The sequence below is a fragment of the Oncorhynchus mykiss genome, chromosome 25 (assembly GCF_013265735.2).
Source record: "Oncorhynchus mykiss isolate Arlee chromosome 25, USDA_OmykA_1.1, whole genome shotgun sequence".
Taxonomy (NCBI): domain Eukaryota; kingdom Metazoa; phylum Chordata; class Actinopteri; order Salmoniformes; family Salmonidae; genus Oncorhynchus; species Oncorhynchus mykiss.
The window spans coordinates 33,773,268-33,789,692 of NC_048589.1; the positions used below are offsets into that span (position 1 = coordinate 33,773,268).

A 16,425-nucleotide genomic window follows, 5' to 3' on the forward strand; every position below is an offset into this window, starting at 1 on the left:
TATAGTGCACCACTTACAGGGAGCCATTCGAGATACAATCAAACTTTACAATTGCGAGGATGGGACCACCCTAAACCCACCTCAGAGTCCATGCCTTGCATTTCGTTCTTCTCCAGCTGGAATTGCACAAAGTCGTCGATGACATGAAACAGCTCGGGCGACACAGCCTTGAAGTACTTGTGGAAGTCGTACTGGACGGCCAGGGAGGCGAAGATAGTGTTGTTGACCAACGCCGAGCGCAGGTCTGTGAGCACGCCAGGAGAGTGTTGGCGCGGGTCTTCATAAAGGTGCTTCGTTATGAGGTAGTCTAAAATTGCATCGCCAAGAAACTCTAGTCGCTGGTAACAATCTGGGAAAGAGAGAAAACGAGGGAGGGAGAATGGAGAGGAAGTATGAGGGAGAGGAAGTGTCAATCATTCTACAATGGAACAAAATTATATTAAAGGCACACTACAGAACGTGCTGGAATTACTACAATATTTTAGAAACAATGCAATCTTATGCAATATGTGCATTCCTTCATTAGGATTCATCCATTTTGAAATAGATTCCGTAGGAAACTCATGCTTACCAGTAATGGTGTTGTAATGGTAGGAGGCGTGTGTGAAGGCTTGCAGCAGGTAGGCCTTGTTCTGGAAGGTGTAGCTGATCTTCCTCTCAAAATTCTCAAAGCCGGAGATGAGGTGGTTGAGGGTGAGCTCGGCGTCTGGGTGGTCAAATATGCAGCGGGGTGGGATCTTCAGCCAGCCATACTGGAGGTCAAGGTTCACGACCTCTATGACCCCGCCCTTCTCCTTCAGCCTCCTCCTCTCAACCGGTAACACCTGGTTCATGATAGTGATAGGTTGTATTATTAAGTCATGCTTCATGTGATGGCTCAGGAATGTAACTTGTACATTTGATTTTCCCATAGGTCACATAGTTGCTTTGGATAAAAGCATCTGCTATTTATAATAAACGTTATCACAGGCATCATTTACCTTGAGGAACATTAGAACTAGAGTGAACATTAACACAACAGTAGAGGTAGTTTAATATATTAGTCTACATTAACACAACAGTAGAGTTACTTTAATAGATTAGAGTCTACATTAACACAAGGGTAACAGCAGAGGTAGACGATAGAGAGAGGTGGTGTATCTAAGGCCATACCTTGAGTCCCAGTGAGCAGAGGAACATCTGAGCAGCCCTCTCCCCACAGCTGGTGAGGTAGCAGCCCAGCAATGCCTCCACACAGTCAGCGATGCTCTTGTCAGCGATGCATTGCTCTGTGTGCAGGTCATAGGAGATAGACTGTTTCCCCAACTCCGCCCCACAGTTCTCCTCCGACGGGTTCCAGAAACCCACCACGAAATCATCCTCCTCCCCTGCCTTGCTAGGGTCCAGGTAACACATGGCATCCCACGAGCTGGAATAATTCACAATCATTTGATATGTCTACTTATTAATTAAGTGGTATGCCAAATCAGTCATTAATGCACTGTCCATACATTTAGGTAGAATATACAGTACCAGTCAAAAGTTTGAACACACCTACTCATTCAAGGGTTTTTATTTATTTCTACTATTTTATACAGTGTAGAATAATTGTGAAAACACCAAAACTATGAAATAACACATATGGGATCCTGTAGTAATCAAAAGTGTTAAACAAAGATTCTTCAAAGTAGCCACCCCTGTGGAATTTCTTTCCTTCTTAATGCGTTTGAGCCAATCAGTTGTGTTATGACAAGGTAGGGGTGGTATACAGAAGATAGCCCTATTTGGTAAAATACCAAGTCCATATTATGGCAAGAACAGCTCAAATAAGCAAAGAGAAACGACAGTCCATCATTACTTTAAGACATGAAGGTCAGTCAATCTGGAAAACTTGTGCAGTCTCAAAAAACATCAAGCGCTATGATCAAACTGGCTCTCATGAAGACCGCCACAGGAAAGGAAGACCCAGAGTTACCTCTGCTGCAGAGGAAAGGTTCATTAGAGTTACCAACCTCAGAAATTGCAGCCCAAAGAAATGCTTCACAGAGTTCAAGTAATAGACACATATCAACATCAACTGTTCAGAGGAGACTATGTGAATCAGGCCTTCATGGTCGAATTACTGCAAAGAAACCACTACTAAAGGACAGCAAAAATAAGATAAGACTTGCTTAGACCGGTGGAAATCTGTCAAAATTTGAGATTTTTGGTTCCAACCGCCGTGTCTTTGTGAGACGCAGAGTAGGTGAACAGATGATCTCCGCCTGTGTGGTTCCCACCGTGAAGCATGGAGGAGGAAGTGTAATGGTCTGTGATTTATTTAGAATTCAAGGCACACTTTACCAGCATGGCTACCACAGCATTCTGCAGCAATACGCCATCCCATCGGGTTTGCGCTTAGTGGGGCTATCATTTGTTTTTCAACAGGACAATGACCCAACACACACCTCCAGGCTGTGTAAGGGCTATTTGACCAAGAAGGAGATTGATTGAGTGCTGCATCAGATGACCTGACCTCCACAATAACCTGACCTCAACGAGTTGGACCACAGAGTGAAGGAAAAGCAGCCAAGAAGTGCTCAGCAAACATAGGAACTCCAAGACTGTTGGAAAAGCATTCCTCATGAAACTGGTTGAGAGAATGCCAAGAGTGGCTACTTTGAAGAATCTCAAATATATTTGGATTTGTTTAACAGTTTTTTTGGTTACTACATGATTCCATGTGTAATTTCATAGTTTTGATCTCTTCACAATTATTCTACAATGTAGAAAATAGTAAAAATAAAGAAAAAGCGTTGAATGTGTAGATGTATCCAAACTTGACTGGTACTGTATATTTTTACCTCTTTCTTATATATTGTATGACATATCATTTTATGTATGATTCTGCATATGTACCAAGTTGTTCAAATAAACAATCGATTGTATTATAATAGTTCGAGCCCTGAATGCTGATTGGCTGAAAGCCATGGTATATCAGACCGTATACCACGGGTATGACAAAACATTTATTTTTACTGCTACAATTGCAGTGGTAATCTATGCATAGTCACCTTACATCTACCGACATGTACAAATAACCTCGACTAACCTGTTTCCCTGCACATTGACTCGGTACCAGTACCCCCTGAATATAGCCTCGTTATTGTTACACAATGTTATAGTGTTAATTTTTATTCTATTTTTTATTTCTTGAAATGCATTGTTGTTTAGGAGCTTGTAAGTTAGCATTTAATGGTAAGGCCAATTTTAACCAGTTTATAATAGCAATAAGCCACCTCGGGGGTTTGCGGTATATTGCCAATATACCACGGCTAAAGACTGTATCCAGGCACTCTGCTTTGTGTCATGCTTAAGAACAAATAAAATAAATTGTATTAGTCACATGCGCCGAATACAACAGTTTTCACCTTACAGTGAAACGCTTATTTACGAGCCCATCACCAACAACGCAGTTAAAAAAAATATGGATAAGAATAAGAAATAAAAGTAACATGTAATTAAAGAGCAGCAGTACAATAACAATAGCGAGACTATACACAGGGGGGTACGGTGGCACCGGTTAGTTGAGGTAATATGTACATGTAGGTAGAGTTATTAAAGTGACAATGTATAGATGATAACAACAGAGAGTAGAAGCGGTGTAAAGGGGGGGGGGTGCAATGCAAATAGTCTGGGAAGCCATTTGATTAGATGTCATGGGTGCTTCCTGCTTTCATTTTTGCTTCTAAGCAGGAATCAGGAGGATAGAATTATGGTCAGATTTGCCAAATGGAGGGCGAGGGAGATTTTTGTATGCGTCTCAGTGTGTGGAGTAAAGGTGGTCCAGAGTTTTTTTCCCCTCGCTGGTTGCACATTTAACATCTTTTTTGAAATTTGGTAAAACGGATTTAAGTTTCCCCGCATTAAAGTCCCCGGCTACAAGGAGCACCACCTCTGGGTGAGCGTTTTCTTGTTTGCTTATGGGGGAATAAAGCTCATTTACTGCTGTCTTAGTGCCAGCATCAGTCTGTGGTGGTATGTAAACAGCTACGAAAAATAAAGATGAAAACTCTCTAGGTAGAGTGTGGTCTACAGCTTAGCCTACTCAATCACCTTTTATAGCTACTGTTTACAGGACTCCTAGGCCATATACAGCATTCCTCATTGAGTTACCTGAATTCCTATCGGACCTTGTAGTTGTAGCAGATAATATTCTAATCTTTGCTGACTTTAATATGCACATGGAAAAGGCTTTCGGAGCCATCATCGACTCAGTGGGTTTTGTCCAACATGTCTCTGGACCCACTCACTGTCACAGTCATACTCTGGACCTAGTTTTGTCCCATGGAATAAATGTTGTGGATGTTAATGTTTTTCCTCATAATCATGGACTATCGGACCACCATTTTATTATGTTTGCAATTGCAACAAATAATCTGCTCAGACCCCAACCAAGGAACATCAAAAGTCATGCTATAAATTCACAGACAACACAAAGATTCCTTGATGTCCTTCCAGACTCCCTTTGTCTACCCAAGGACGCCAGAGGACAAAAATCAGTTAACCACCTAACAGAGGAACTCAATTTAACCTTGTGCAATACCCTAGATGCAGTTGCACCCCTAAAAACTAAAAACATTTCTCAAAAGAAACTAGCTCCCTGGTACACAGAAAATACCCGAGCTCTGAAGCAAGCCTCCAGAAAATTGGAACAGAAATGGCGCCACACCAAACTGGAAGTCTTCCGACTAGCTTGGAAAGACAGTACCGTGCAGTATCGAAGAGCCCTTACTGCTGCTCGATCATCCTATTTTTCCAACTTAATTGAGGAAAATAAGAACAATCCGAAATTCCTTTTTGATACTGTCGCAAAGCTAACTAAAAAGCAGCATTCCCCAAGAGAGGATGGCTTTCACTTCAGCAGTAATAAATTCATGAACTTCTTTGAGGAAAAGATAATGATTATTAGAAAGCAAATTACAGACTCCTCTTTAAATCTGCGTATTCCTTCAAAGCTCAGTTGTCCTGAGTCTGCACAACTCTGACAGGACCTAGGATCAAGAGAGACGCTCAAGTGTTTTAGTACTATATCTCTTGACACAATGATGAAAATAATCATGGCCTCTAAACCTTCAAGCTGCATACTGGACCCTATTCCAACTAAACTACTGAAAGAGCTGCTTCTTGTGCTTGGCCCTCCTATGTTGAACATAACAAACAGCTCTCTATCCACCGGATGTGTACCAAACTCACTAAAAGTGGCAGTAATAAAGCCTCTCTTGAAAAAGCCAAACCTTTACCCAGAAAGTTTTTTTTATATTATCGGCCTATATTGAATCTTCCATTCCTCTCAAAAATTTTAGAAAAGGCTGTTGCGCAGCAACTCACTGCCTTCCTGAAGACAAACAATGTATATGAAATTCTTCAGTCTGGTTTTAGACCCCATCATAGTACTGAGTAAATGACCTTTTAATGGCATCAGACCGAGGCTCTGCATCTGTCCTCGTGCTCCTAGACCGTAGTGCTGCTTTTGATACCATCGATCACCACATTCTTTTGGAGAGATTGGAAACCCAAATTGGTCTACACGGACAAGTTCTGGCCTGGTTTAGATCTTATCTGTCGGAAAGATATCAGTTTGTCTCTGTGAATGGTTTGTCCTCTGACAAATCAACTGTACATTTCGGTGTTCCTCAAGGTTCCGTTTTAGGACCACTATTGTTTTCACTATATATTTTACCTCTTGGGGATGTCATTCGAAAACATAATGTTAACTTTCACTGCTATGCGGATGACACACAGCTGTACATTTCAATGAAACATGGTGAAGCCCAAAAATTGCCCTCGCTAGAAGCATGTGTTTCAGACATAAGGAAGTGGATGGCTGCAAACTTTCTACTTTTAAACTCGGACAAAACAGAGATGCTTGTTCTAGGTACCAAGAAACAAAGATATCTTCTGTTGAATCTGACAATTAATCTTAATGGTTGTACAGTCGTCTCAAATAAAACTGTGAAGGACCTCGGCGTTACGCTGGACATATGAAGAACATATCAAGACCATTTCAAGGACAGCTTTTTTTCATCTACGTAACATTGCAAAAATCAGAAACTTTGTCCAAAAATGATGCAGAAAAATGAATCCATGCTTTTATCACTTTTAGGTTAGACTACTGCAATGCTCTACTTTCCGGCTACCCGGATAAAGCACTAAATAAACTTCAGTTAGTGCTAAATACGGCTGCTAAAATCCTGACTAGAACCAACAAATGTAATCATATTACTCCAGCGCTAGCCTCCCTACACTGGCTTCCTGTCAAGGCAAGGGCTGATTTCAAGGTTTTACTGCTAACCTACAAAGCATTACATAGGCTTGCTCCTACCTATCTCTCTGATTTGGTCCTGACGTACATATCCACACGTATGCTACGGTCACAAGACGCAGGCCTCCTAATTGTCCCTAGAATTTCTAAGCAAACAGCTGGAGGCAGGGCTTTCTCCTATAGAGCTCAATTTTTATGGAATGGCCTGCCTACCCATGTGAGAGACGCAAACTCGGTCTCAACCTTTAAGTCTTTACTGAAGACTCATCTCTTCAGTGGGTCATATGATTGAGTGTAGTCTGGCCCATGAGTGGGAAGGTGAACGGAAAGGCTCTGGAGCAACGAACTGCTCTTGCTGTCTCTGCCTGGCCGGTTCCCCTCTTTCCACTGGGATTCTCTGCCTCTAACCCTATTACAGGGGCTGAGTCACTGGCTTACTAGGGCTCTTTCATACCGTCCCTAGGAGGGGTGCGTCACTTGAGTGGGTTGAGTCACTGATGTGATCTTCCTGTCTGGGTTGGCGCCCCCCCTTGGGTTGTGCCGTGGCGGAGATCTTTGTGGGCTATACTCGGCCTTGTCTCAGGATGGTAAGTTGGTGGTTGAAGATATCCCTCTGGTGGTGTGGGGGCTGTGCTTTGGAAAAGTGGGTGGGGTTATATCCTTCCTGTTTGGCCCTGTCCGTGGGTGTCATTGGATGGGGCCACAGTGTCTCCTGACCCCTCCTGTCTCAGCCTCCAGTATTTATGCTGCAGTAGTTTGTGTCGGGGGGCTAGGGTCAGTTTGTTATATCTGGAGTACTTCTCCTGTCCTATCCGGTGTCCTGTGTGAATTTAAGTATGCTCTCTCTAATTCTCTCTTTCTTTCTCTCTCTCGGAGGACCTGAGCCCTAGGACCATGCCTCAGGACTACCTGACATGATGACTCCTTGCTGTCCCCAGTCCACCTGGCTGTGCTGCTGCTCCAGTTTCAACTGTTCTGCCTGTGATTATTATTATTTGACTATGCTGGTAATTTATGAACATTTGAACATCTTGGCCATGTTCTGTTATAATCTCCACCCGGCACAGCCAGAAGAGGACTGGCCACCCCACATAGCCTGGTTCCTCTCTAGGTTTCTTCCTAGGTTTTGGCCTTCCTAGGGAGTTTTTCCTAGCCACCGTGCAACTACACTTGCATTGCTTGCGGTTTGGGGTTTTAGGCTGGGTTTCTGAACAGCACTTTGAGATATCAACTGATGTACGAAGGGCTATATAAATACATTTGATTTGATTTTATCATGAGATACTCTACCTCAGGCGAGCAATAGCTCGAGACTTCCTTAGATATCGTGCACCAGCTGTTATTTACAAAAATACATAGTCCACCGTCCCTTGTCTTACCAGACGCCGCTGTTCTATCCTGCCGGTACAGCGTATAACCAGCCAGCTGTATGTTGATAGTGTTGTCATTCAGACACAACTCCGTGAAGCATAAGACATTACAGTTTTGAATGTCCCGTTGGTAGTTTTATCTTCCACGTAGGTTATCGATTTTATTCTCCAAAGATTGCACGTTTGCTAGCAGAATGGAAGGAAATGGGGGTTTATTCGATCGCCTACGACTTCTCATAAGGCAGCCTGCCCTCTGGCACCTTTTTCTCCTCTTCACGTAAATCAAGGGGATCTGGGCCTGTTCCCGAGAAAGCAGTATATCATTTGCGTCGGGCTCGTCAGACTCATTAAAGGAGAAAAAGTAGTCTGTGGTGAGTAATCACAGTCCTGATGTCCAGAAGTTATTTTCGGTCATAAGAGACGGTAGTGGTAACATTATGTACAAAATAAGTCAAAACAAACAACGCAAATAAACAAACAAAAAAAACTATCGGTTGGGGACACGTAGAACATCAGCCTTCTTCTCCCTCGCCATTTTACTACTAAAACAGCCCTTAGCCATGGTATATTGGCTAAGGGCTGGTATGGCTTAGGTAGGCCGTCATTGTAAATGAGAATTTGCTCTTAACTGACTTGCCAAGTTAAATAAAGGTTAAATAAAAAATACCACACCCCGTCGGGCCTTACGGCTCAAATATAGCGCTTTGCCTCCTAGGTGCTCAGGTACAACTTCACATGGGATTGGGGGAAACTCACCTGTAGTCAAACTCATCTGCTGAGCCACTACCGCTAGGCTCTGAGGGGTAGTGGGGGGTGGGGACCGGGCCAGGTTTCTTGGGGGGTTTCCACTCCCCGTAGCTGGGCTCGGCTGCAGGGGAGGAGGAACGGGCGGAGGGGCTGGGACTTGGGCCAGGGGTGGCGGGGGCAGGGGGGAAGGTACCGAGGGAAATCTTCTTGCCGAAGGCACCGGAGCCAATGAGCATGTTGTCGATGAACTTGATGTGCTCCTGGTAGTAGGAATGAGTTAATCAATTAGTCGATCGAGGACATCCTTATCGATTAGAAATTAACACATTTAAATTACATTTTCCATAGCTGAAAATAAAAATGTGTTTAAATAAATTACATTGTCTTTTGATACAGCATTTCCCACTGTAATTGATAAGCAAGCATGTGTCTGGTATGCAGGCATTCATACCTCTTACTATATAGAGTAATTACATGGAAACTTGTATTGGTCTACACACCACATACAGTGCCTTCGGAAAGTATTCAGACCCCTGGAATTGATCAATTTTAGAATGAGGCTGTAACCTAACAGAATGTGGAAAAAGTCAAGGTGTCTGAATACTGTATAGTATTTGTTGAAAATAAAACTCAAATCAAATCATAGTTCGTCACATACACAGTGTGCTAGCTGTGCTAGCTCCCTCAAAGCAGAACATCAATCAATATCAATATTAACAACACAAGAGTCAACTTTCGATTAATCACCCCTAACAACCATCAACCAATCCCAAACGGCACCATATTCCCTATGTAGTGTACTACTTTTGACCAGAGCTCTACGAGCCCAGGTCTAAAGTAGTGCACTATATAGGATATAGGGTGCCATTTGTGGTCGTCTTGAACTCCTCCCTACCTGGTAGTACTCCAGGTCGTCCTCCACGTTGACCTCGTCTTTAGGCTCCTTCCACATCAGATCTTCATCCTCCTCCAGAACCTCCTCCCCTAGTTCCTCCACACACAACTCCTCTCCAGCACTACCGTTGGCCAGGAGCTCCTCTTTGGCCTGAGAGAGCAAGCGAGAGGGTGACGAGAGAAAGAAAGCCAAGGGAGAGGTTAGGAGGAGAGACAAAGTGGAAAAGGAGAAAAAGTGGATGGATTACTATGTTAATTGTTTTAATGTCTTATTATCCAATGTCTCTTTAATCCAGTAGTGCCTCCAGGCCTGTAGTTGACTCCTGGAGCTGTGGTCAAATCCCACAATAGGATTAATACAGATTATTGTCCCAAAGTTTTACTCTCAACGCAGCATTAGATTAGCTTTGGATGTGAGACGGTAGGCAGCCCTATCCAACTCAATGACTTACAGACCTAATGTAATTCAATATCTGACAAGCTTCAACCTGAATAGTACATTAATAACCCATGAAGTTTACCATGTGGGAAGTTCTCTATGCATATTCATTAAATGCTAATTGTCTGACATGTAACATAATAATAGTCAGACCATGATGCTGAAAATGGCCCTGAGCACACACCACTCACTCTCTTATGCACACACCACTCACTCTCTTATGCACATATGCACAAACTCACTCTCTGTTGCACACACCACTCACTCTCTTATGCACACCAGTAATGTATACCAGTAATGTATACCAGTATTGTATAGGCCTACCAGTAATGTTTAGGTCTACCAGCATTGTATTATTATTATTTTAAATTTTACCCCTTTTTCTCCCCAATTTCGTGGTATCCAATTGTTTAGTAGCTACTATCTTGTCTCATCGCTACAACTCCCGTACGGGCTCCGGAGAGACGAAGGTTGAAAGTCATGCGTCCTCGCACTGCTTCTTAACACAGTGCGCATCCAACCCGGAAGCCAGCCGCACCAATGTGTCGGAGGAAACACCGTGCACCTGGCAACCTTGGTTAGCGCGCACCTCCCTAACCCGGACGGCGCTAGGCCAATTGTGCATCGCCCCACGGACCTCCCGGTCGCGGCCGGTTACGACAGAGCCTGCAGTACAGCGACCTTAACCACTGCGCCACCCGGGAGGCCCCTAGGTATACCAGTTGATGTATACCAGTAATGTATAGGTCTACCAGTAATATATAGGCCTACCAGTAATGTATAGGTATACCAGTTGATGTATACCAGTAATGTATAGGCCTACCAGTAATGTATAGGTCTACCAGTTGATGTATACCAGTAATGTATAGGTCTACCAGTTGATGTATACCAGTAATGTATACCAGTAATGTATAGGTCTACCAGTAATGTATAGGTCTACCAGTTGATGTATACCAGTAATGTATACCAGTAATGTATAGGTCTACCAGTTGATGTATACCAGTAATGTATACCAGTAATGTATAGGTCTACCGGTAATGTATAGGTCTACCAGTTGATGTATACCAGTAATGTATAGGTCTACCAGTTGATGTATACCAGTAATGTATACCAGTAATGTATAGGTCTACCAGTAATGTATAGATCTACCAGTTGATGTATACCAGTAATGTACAGTGGGGCAAAAAAGTATTTAGTCAGCCACCATTGTCCAAGTTCTCCCACTTAATAAGATGAGAGGCCTGTAATTTTCATCATAGGTACACTTCAACTATGACAGACAAAATGAGAAAAAATAATCCAGAAATCACAAGATTTTCTATGGGGTTGAGATCTGGAGACTGGCTAGGCCACTCCAGGACCTTGAAATGCTTCTTACGAAGCCACTCCTTCGTTGCCCGGGCGGTGTGTTTGGGATCATTGTCATGCTGAAAGACCCAGCCACGTTTCATCTTCAATGCCCTTGCTGATGGAAGGTTTTCACTCAAAATCTCACGATACATGGCCCCATTCATTCTTTCCTTTACACGGCTCAGTCGTCCTGGTCCCTTTGCAGAAAAACAGCCCCAAAGCATGGTGTTTCCACCCCCATGCTTCACAGTAGGTATGGTGTTCTTTGGATGCAACTCAGCATTCTTTGTCCTCCAAAGTTGAGTTTTTACCAAAAAGTTATATTTTGGTTTCATCTGACCATATGACATTCTCCCAATCTTCTTCTGGATCATCCAAATGCTCTCTAGCTAACTTCAGACAGGCCTGGACATGTACTTGCTTAAGCAGAGGGACACGTCTGGCACCCAAGCCATAAGACTCCCGAACAGGTAATGAAATGGCTACCCAGACTATTTGCATTGTGTGCCCCCCCCCAAAACCCCTCTTTTACGCTGCTGCTACTCTCTGTTTATCATATATGCATGGTCACTTTAACTATACATTCATGTACATACTACCTCAATTGGCCCGGCCAACCAGCGCTCCCGCACATTGGCTAACCGGGCTATCTGCATTGTGTCCCGCCATCCACCAACCCCTCTTTTACGCTACTGCCACTCTGTTTATCATATATGCATAGTCACTTTAACCATATCTACATGTACATACTACCTCAATCAGCCTGACTAACCGGTGTCTGTGTGTAGCCTCACTACTTTTATAGCCTCGCTACTGTATATAGCCTGTCTTTTTACTGTTGTTTTATTTCTTTACCTACCTATTATTCACCTAATAAATGTTTTGCCCTATTGGTTAGAGCCTGTAAGTAAGCATTTCACTGTAAGGTTTCAGCGCACGTGACAAATTAACTTTGATTTGATGCGCATCCTTTCAAGCTCACCCTTCTCATTAACCTGTGGTGAGTTATTCACCATTTTTGATGAACAAATTAAGTTTTATATGTAAGATGGCTAAATAAAGAGCAAAATTATAGATTATTTTTACATTATTATTTGTGCCCTGGTCCTATAAGAGCTCTTTGTCACTTTCCACGAGCCGGGTTGTGACAAAAACTCACTCATTCTTATGTTTAATAAATGTATTGTATAGTGCGTATGTGGCATGCCTACAATGATGGCAAAAAACAACATTTGAGAGTGCGCTGACCCTGGTGCTAGAGGGGGTATGCAGCTGGAGGTTGAATGTTTGAAGGGGTACGGGACTATAAAAAGTTTGGGAACCACTGCACTGCCCTCTAGTGGCCAAATCAGGAGAGGAGCAGTGAAGATTAGACAGTGAGTGACGAACAGGGTAGGAAGGCTCATGTAAGACAAACTTCACAAGGCAAATGAACAAACACACACAAACATGAGCACAAACACACACACACACACACACACACACACACACACACACACACACACACACACACACACACACACACACACACACACACACACACACACACACACACACACACACACACACACACACACTGCATCACGTACCTCATCCTCGTCCCATTTGTCTTCGCTGCTCTTGTCCTGGTTGACCACGTAGCCAGGAGGCAGCCAGTTGACCGGTGGGTCAAAGATGGACACCACCATCCTGCAAGGAAGACCTTTCTTCTTTCCCAGACGATACAGGTTACAGTTGCTCACCTGTTAAACACAAAATAACTATTCAATTCACACCATTCCACACATACATCATTTGTAATCTTTCTAAGAATGCATTAGGTGAAATGTAGGCCTATGTGACAAAATGTACAGTAAAACAAAGAACCACAAACAAACTCTCATACAAATAGGCAAACAAAGCATTCCACTGACAAACATTCAACCCCAACCCCAGGGATGCGTACCAAATGGCACCCTATTCCCTATATAGTGCGCCACTTTTAACCAGAGCCCTAATGTAGGCCCTGATCAAAAGTAGTGCACTATAAAGGCTATAGGGTACAGTTTGGGACGTAAGCAAAAAGTCAGTCGTTCCCCTCGCCCCTCCCCTAGGCTCACCTTCTTGCTCCTCATGTAGGAGAGTCGTCCCTCGTGTGCATCGGGGTAGGTACAGAACAGGTAGGTGGTGATGGCGTGCTTCAGGAAGGAGTCTCCCAGCATCTCCAGACGCTCCAGGTTGAAGCCGTCACTGGCGTTGGACAGGGTCAGGGCCTGCAGAAACAAACAAAGATTCAGGTGATTGCTGGTCTTTTTTTCATTTTTGACAGAATCACTTTTTGTTGAGGGCTTGAAGGTAGGAATAAAACAATGAAAACACATGTAAGTGATATTTTGAATTGCTGAACAGAGATTTAAGTCAAATTAACAAGAGGACAAGAGGAATGTGTTGATTCTAAATATTTGTGGTTTTTCTCCCCCTCAACAGACAAGTAAGAATATGTCTAGTATGCATGTGAATATCTAAGTATATTTTGATAGAAAATCTGATATTTATTAGTTAAAACAATCAAAACTTCAATTAATCGACCCAAGTAACCATCAACTAACGCCGAAAAACTTGTTGAACCATACCTGAAGGATGAGCCCAGGGTTGGGCCCCAGGGTCTTGGAGCAGGGGCCAAGGGTATCCCCCACTACAGAGCTGCTGGTGGTGATCTCCTGGGTCTCTAGGGCCTCTGAGGGGTCAGGTAAAGGTGTTGTGGTGATGGGAGCTGTGCCGGCGGGCCCCGTCATCGTTGCTGGGCTGCAGCAGTCTGAGGTAGCTTGATTCACGTGGTGTCCGTCGCCCTCACGGAGCTCTGAGGTCCTCCCTGGTCTACATTCATCGCTAGGCTGGGGCTGGGGCTGGGGGGGTGGAAGCTGGGTCCCTGGCTGGGGCTGGGGGGGTGGAAGCTGGGTACCTGGCTGGGGCTGAGGGGGTGGAGGCTGGGTGCCTGGCTGGGGCTGAGGGGGTGGAAGCTGGGTACCTGGCTGGGGCTGGGGGGGTGAAGGCTGGGTCCCTGGCTGGGGCTGGGGGGGTGGAGGCTGGGTCCCTGGCTGGGGCTGAGAAGGTGGAGGAGGTGGAGGCTGGGTCCCGGGCTGAGGGGGTGGAGGCTGGGTACCTGGCTGGGGCTGAGGGGGTAGAGGCTGGGTCCCTGGCTGGGGCTGAGTGGGTAGAGGAGGTGGAGGCTGGGTCCCGGGCTGAGGGGGTGGAGGCTGGGTACCTGGCCTGGGCTGAGGGGGTAGAGGCTGGGTCCCTGGCTGGGGCTGAGGGGGTGTTGGGGTTAGATTCTGGTTCTCGATGCTAAGAGAGGGCTGCACAGGAAGAACTGAGGTAGTGGTTTGTGTTGATACTTCTTTTTCGTTCTCCAGTGGCAAACCAGAACCAGCCGGGAGACATTGGCAGTTGTCACGTCCGTCGTGAAGGTGTGAATGGTCGCCGTGGTCACCGTTGTCATTGGCAATGGGGGCAGTGCCGTTAGCGAGGATGCTAGTGCAGGAGGCGGAGTCTGGCTGCTGGGGCTCCTCGTCCTCTGGTCTGTCATCTTCGGGGCGTTGGTGGATGTCGCACCCCTCAGGCCGAGAAGAGACATGACAGTCACTACAGGGTTGCTGGGAAACAGCAGCAGCAAGTCCAGGGTCAGGGGCTACAGTCTGGCCCTGCTGTTTACAGTTATCGTCACCGCTGTCCTCTTCCTCCTCCTCCTCCTCTTCCTCATCCTCATCACGCAGACAGATGAATGACTTGCTGTCGATGGACTTCTTCCATCCAAAGTCCAGGTTTGGATACCTATAAAGACCGATACCGTGTGAGATTTAGGGACATTATGTAGTGTTAGAGTGCTATTATCCAACAGCCAAACATCAAGTAGCAATTAGATTTAAAAGGATAGTTCTAGGGCTGTCCGACAAAAAAATATTTGTCAACTGAGAGTTGTCCTGTTATTTTGACCAATCGATTATTTTTCCATATTAGACAGACCCCGTGTTTGAATAAAAACCAACTACATATGCACTGAGCTTGTCTGATGCTTTAAGCAAACAGCTTGATAAAAACATTAAGAAACAGAAATTACTCAAAAAAGAGCCCGATGGTCATCCTGTGTTAAAACAAAATGGCAGCGAGTGCCTTGTGTGACTGGCGCACATTGTCTCGCACTCCTCCCTAACACAGAGAAAAGGCACCAGAGCACAGGAAGTGTTTATTGCGCTGTCCGTGCTGAAGCTGCAACAAAATTCAGCAATTTAGTTTCTTACTTGTTTCTGACTGAAAAGTTGTTAAAGAAATCCCTAATTTGTTTAGGAAAAACACTCCTGATTCCCTGAAACCTTACTCTCTTTACGTAAAACATGTAAGCATCTATTGCGTGACTAATAGGGCCTGAGCTATAGCCGATCATAATCACATCAATAAATTGGTTATAACTAACTCCAAACATAGTAATGTCGACAGTAAAACTGATGTGAAAAAGACACTGGAAACGGGTTAATGTTTACTGATTGCTCAGGAGGGAACGGGGAAGTCAGATGTGTAGAAGACATTGACTTCAAAAGCTCCCTTTGTTATTTAATTTTAAAACTAAAATGCTTGATTGCATTTCAAAGCATGAATGATTGATTGATAGATACAGTAGCCTATATATTGAATTATAGGCCTAAATCAGTTACGGTATTAAGACTAAACAGGATTCGCTCTTAGGTCTACAGCGCGATGGTGATTATACAAGGAAACTATACTAAGACTACTAATGACATGACTTATTATTATAATGAGGATCATAATAATAACAATAAGGAGATAAAGAAGAGGAGGGTATAGGAGGGAGAGCTGCGTGTATACTAGAGGTCGACCGATTATGATTTTTCAACGCCGATACCGATTAATCAGACCATTTTTTAATGTATTTGTAATAATAACAATTACAACAATACTGAATGAACACTTATTTTAACTTAATATAATACATCAATGAAATCAATTTAGCCTCAAATAAATAATGAAACCTGTTCAATTTGATTTAAATAATGCAAAAACAAAGTGTTGGAGAAGAAAGTAAAAGTGCAATATGTGCCATAAGTGTATGTAAACTTCCGACTTCAACTGTATATCTATTAAATATAACACCATACAATCCTCTTCAAACCTCCTAATTCATTCATCAACTTTGGGAACCATTAATTATTTAATGACATTTCTTGCACACCCACTGTTTTAGGACAACACAGGTGTACAGGATAAATAATGAAACATCTGTGAGGAATGCCATTTTCGAGTGAGAAAGAATCTTAGAATCTAGAATCTTAAGCCCCCCACAGACTGTA

At 43.9% G+C, this 16,425-nt stretch overlaps 1 protein-coding gene across 1 annotated transcript in view; it reads right to left on the minus strand.

Annotated features, from left to right (window-relative positions):
- LOC100136218 (endoribonuclease Dicer) overlaps positions 1 to 16,425 on the minus strand; it is a 64,862-nt gene that overhangs the window by 8,948 nt on the left and 39,489 nt on the right. Inside the window, exons 24-31 of the mRNA XM_036963142.1 lie at positions 13,696 to 14,893; positions 13,183 to 13,335; positions 12,673 to 12,825; positions 9,296 to 9,445; positions 8,410 to 8,660; positions 1,153 to 1,408; positions 572 to 824; positions 81 to 349 (exon numbers count right to left, since the gene is read on the minus strand). Coding sequence (XP_036819037.1) covers positions 81 to 349; positions 572 to 824; positions 1,153 to 1,408; positions 8,410 to 8,660; positions 9,296 to 9,445; positions 12,673 to 12,825; positions 13,183 to 13,335; positions 13,696 to 14,893 — 2,683 coding nt within the window. The remainder of the gene's footprint in view (positions 1 to 80; positions 350 to 571; positions 825 to 1,152; positions 1,409 to 8,409; positions 8,661 to 9,295; positions 9,446 to 12,672; positions 12,826 to 13,182; positions 13,336 to 13,695; positions 14,894 to 16,425) is intronic.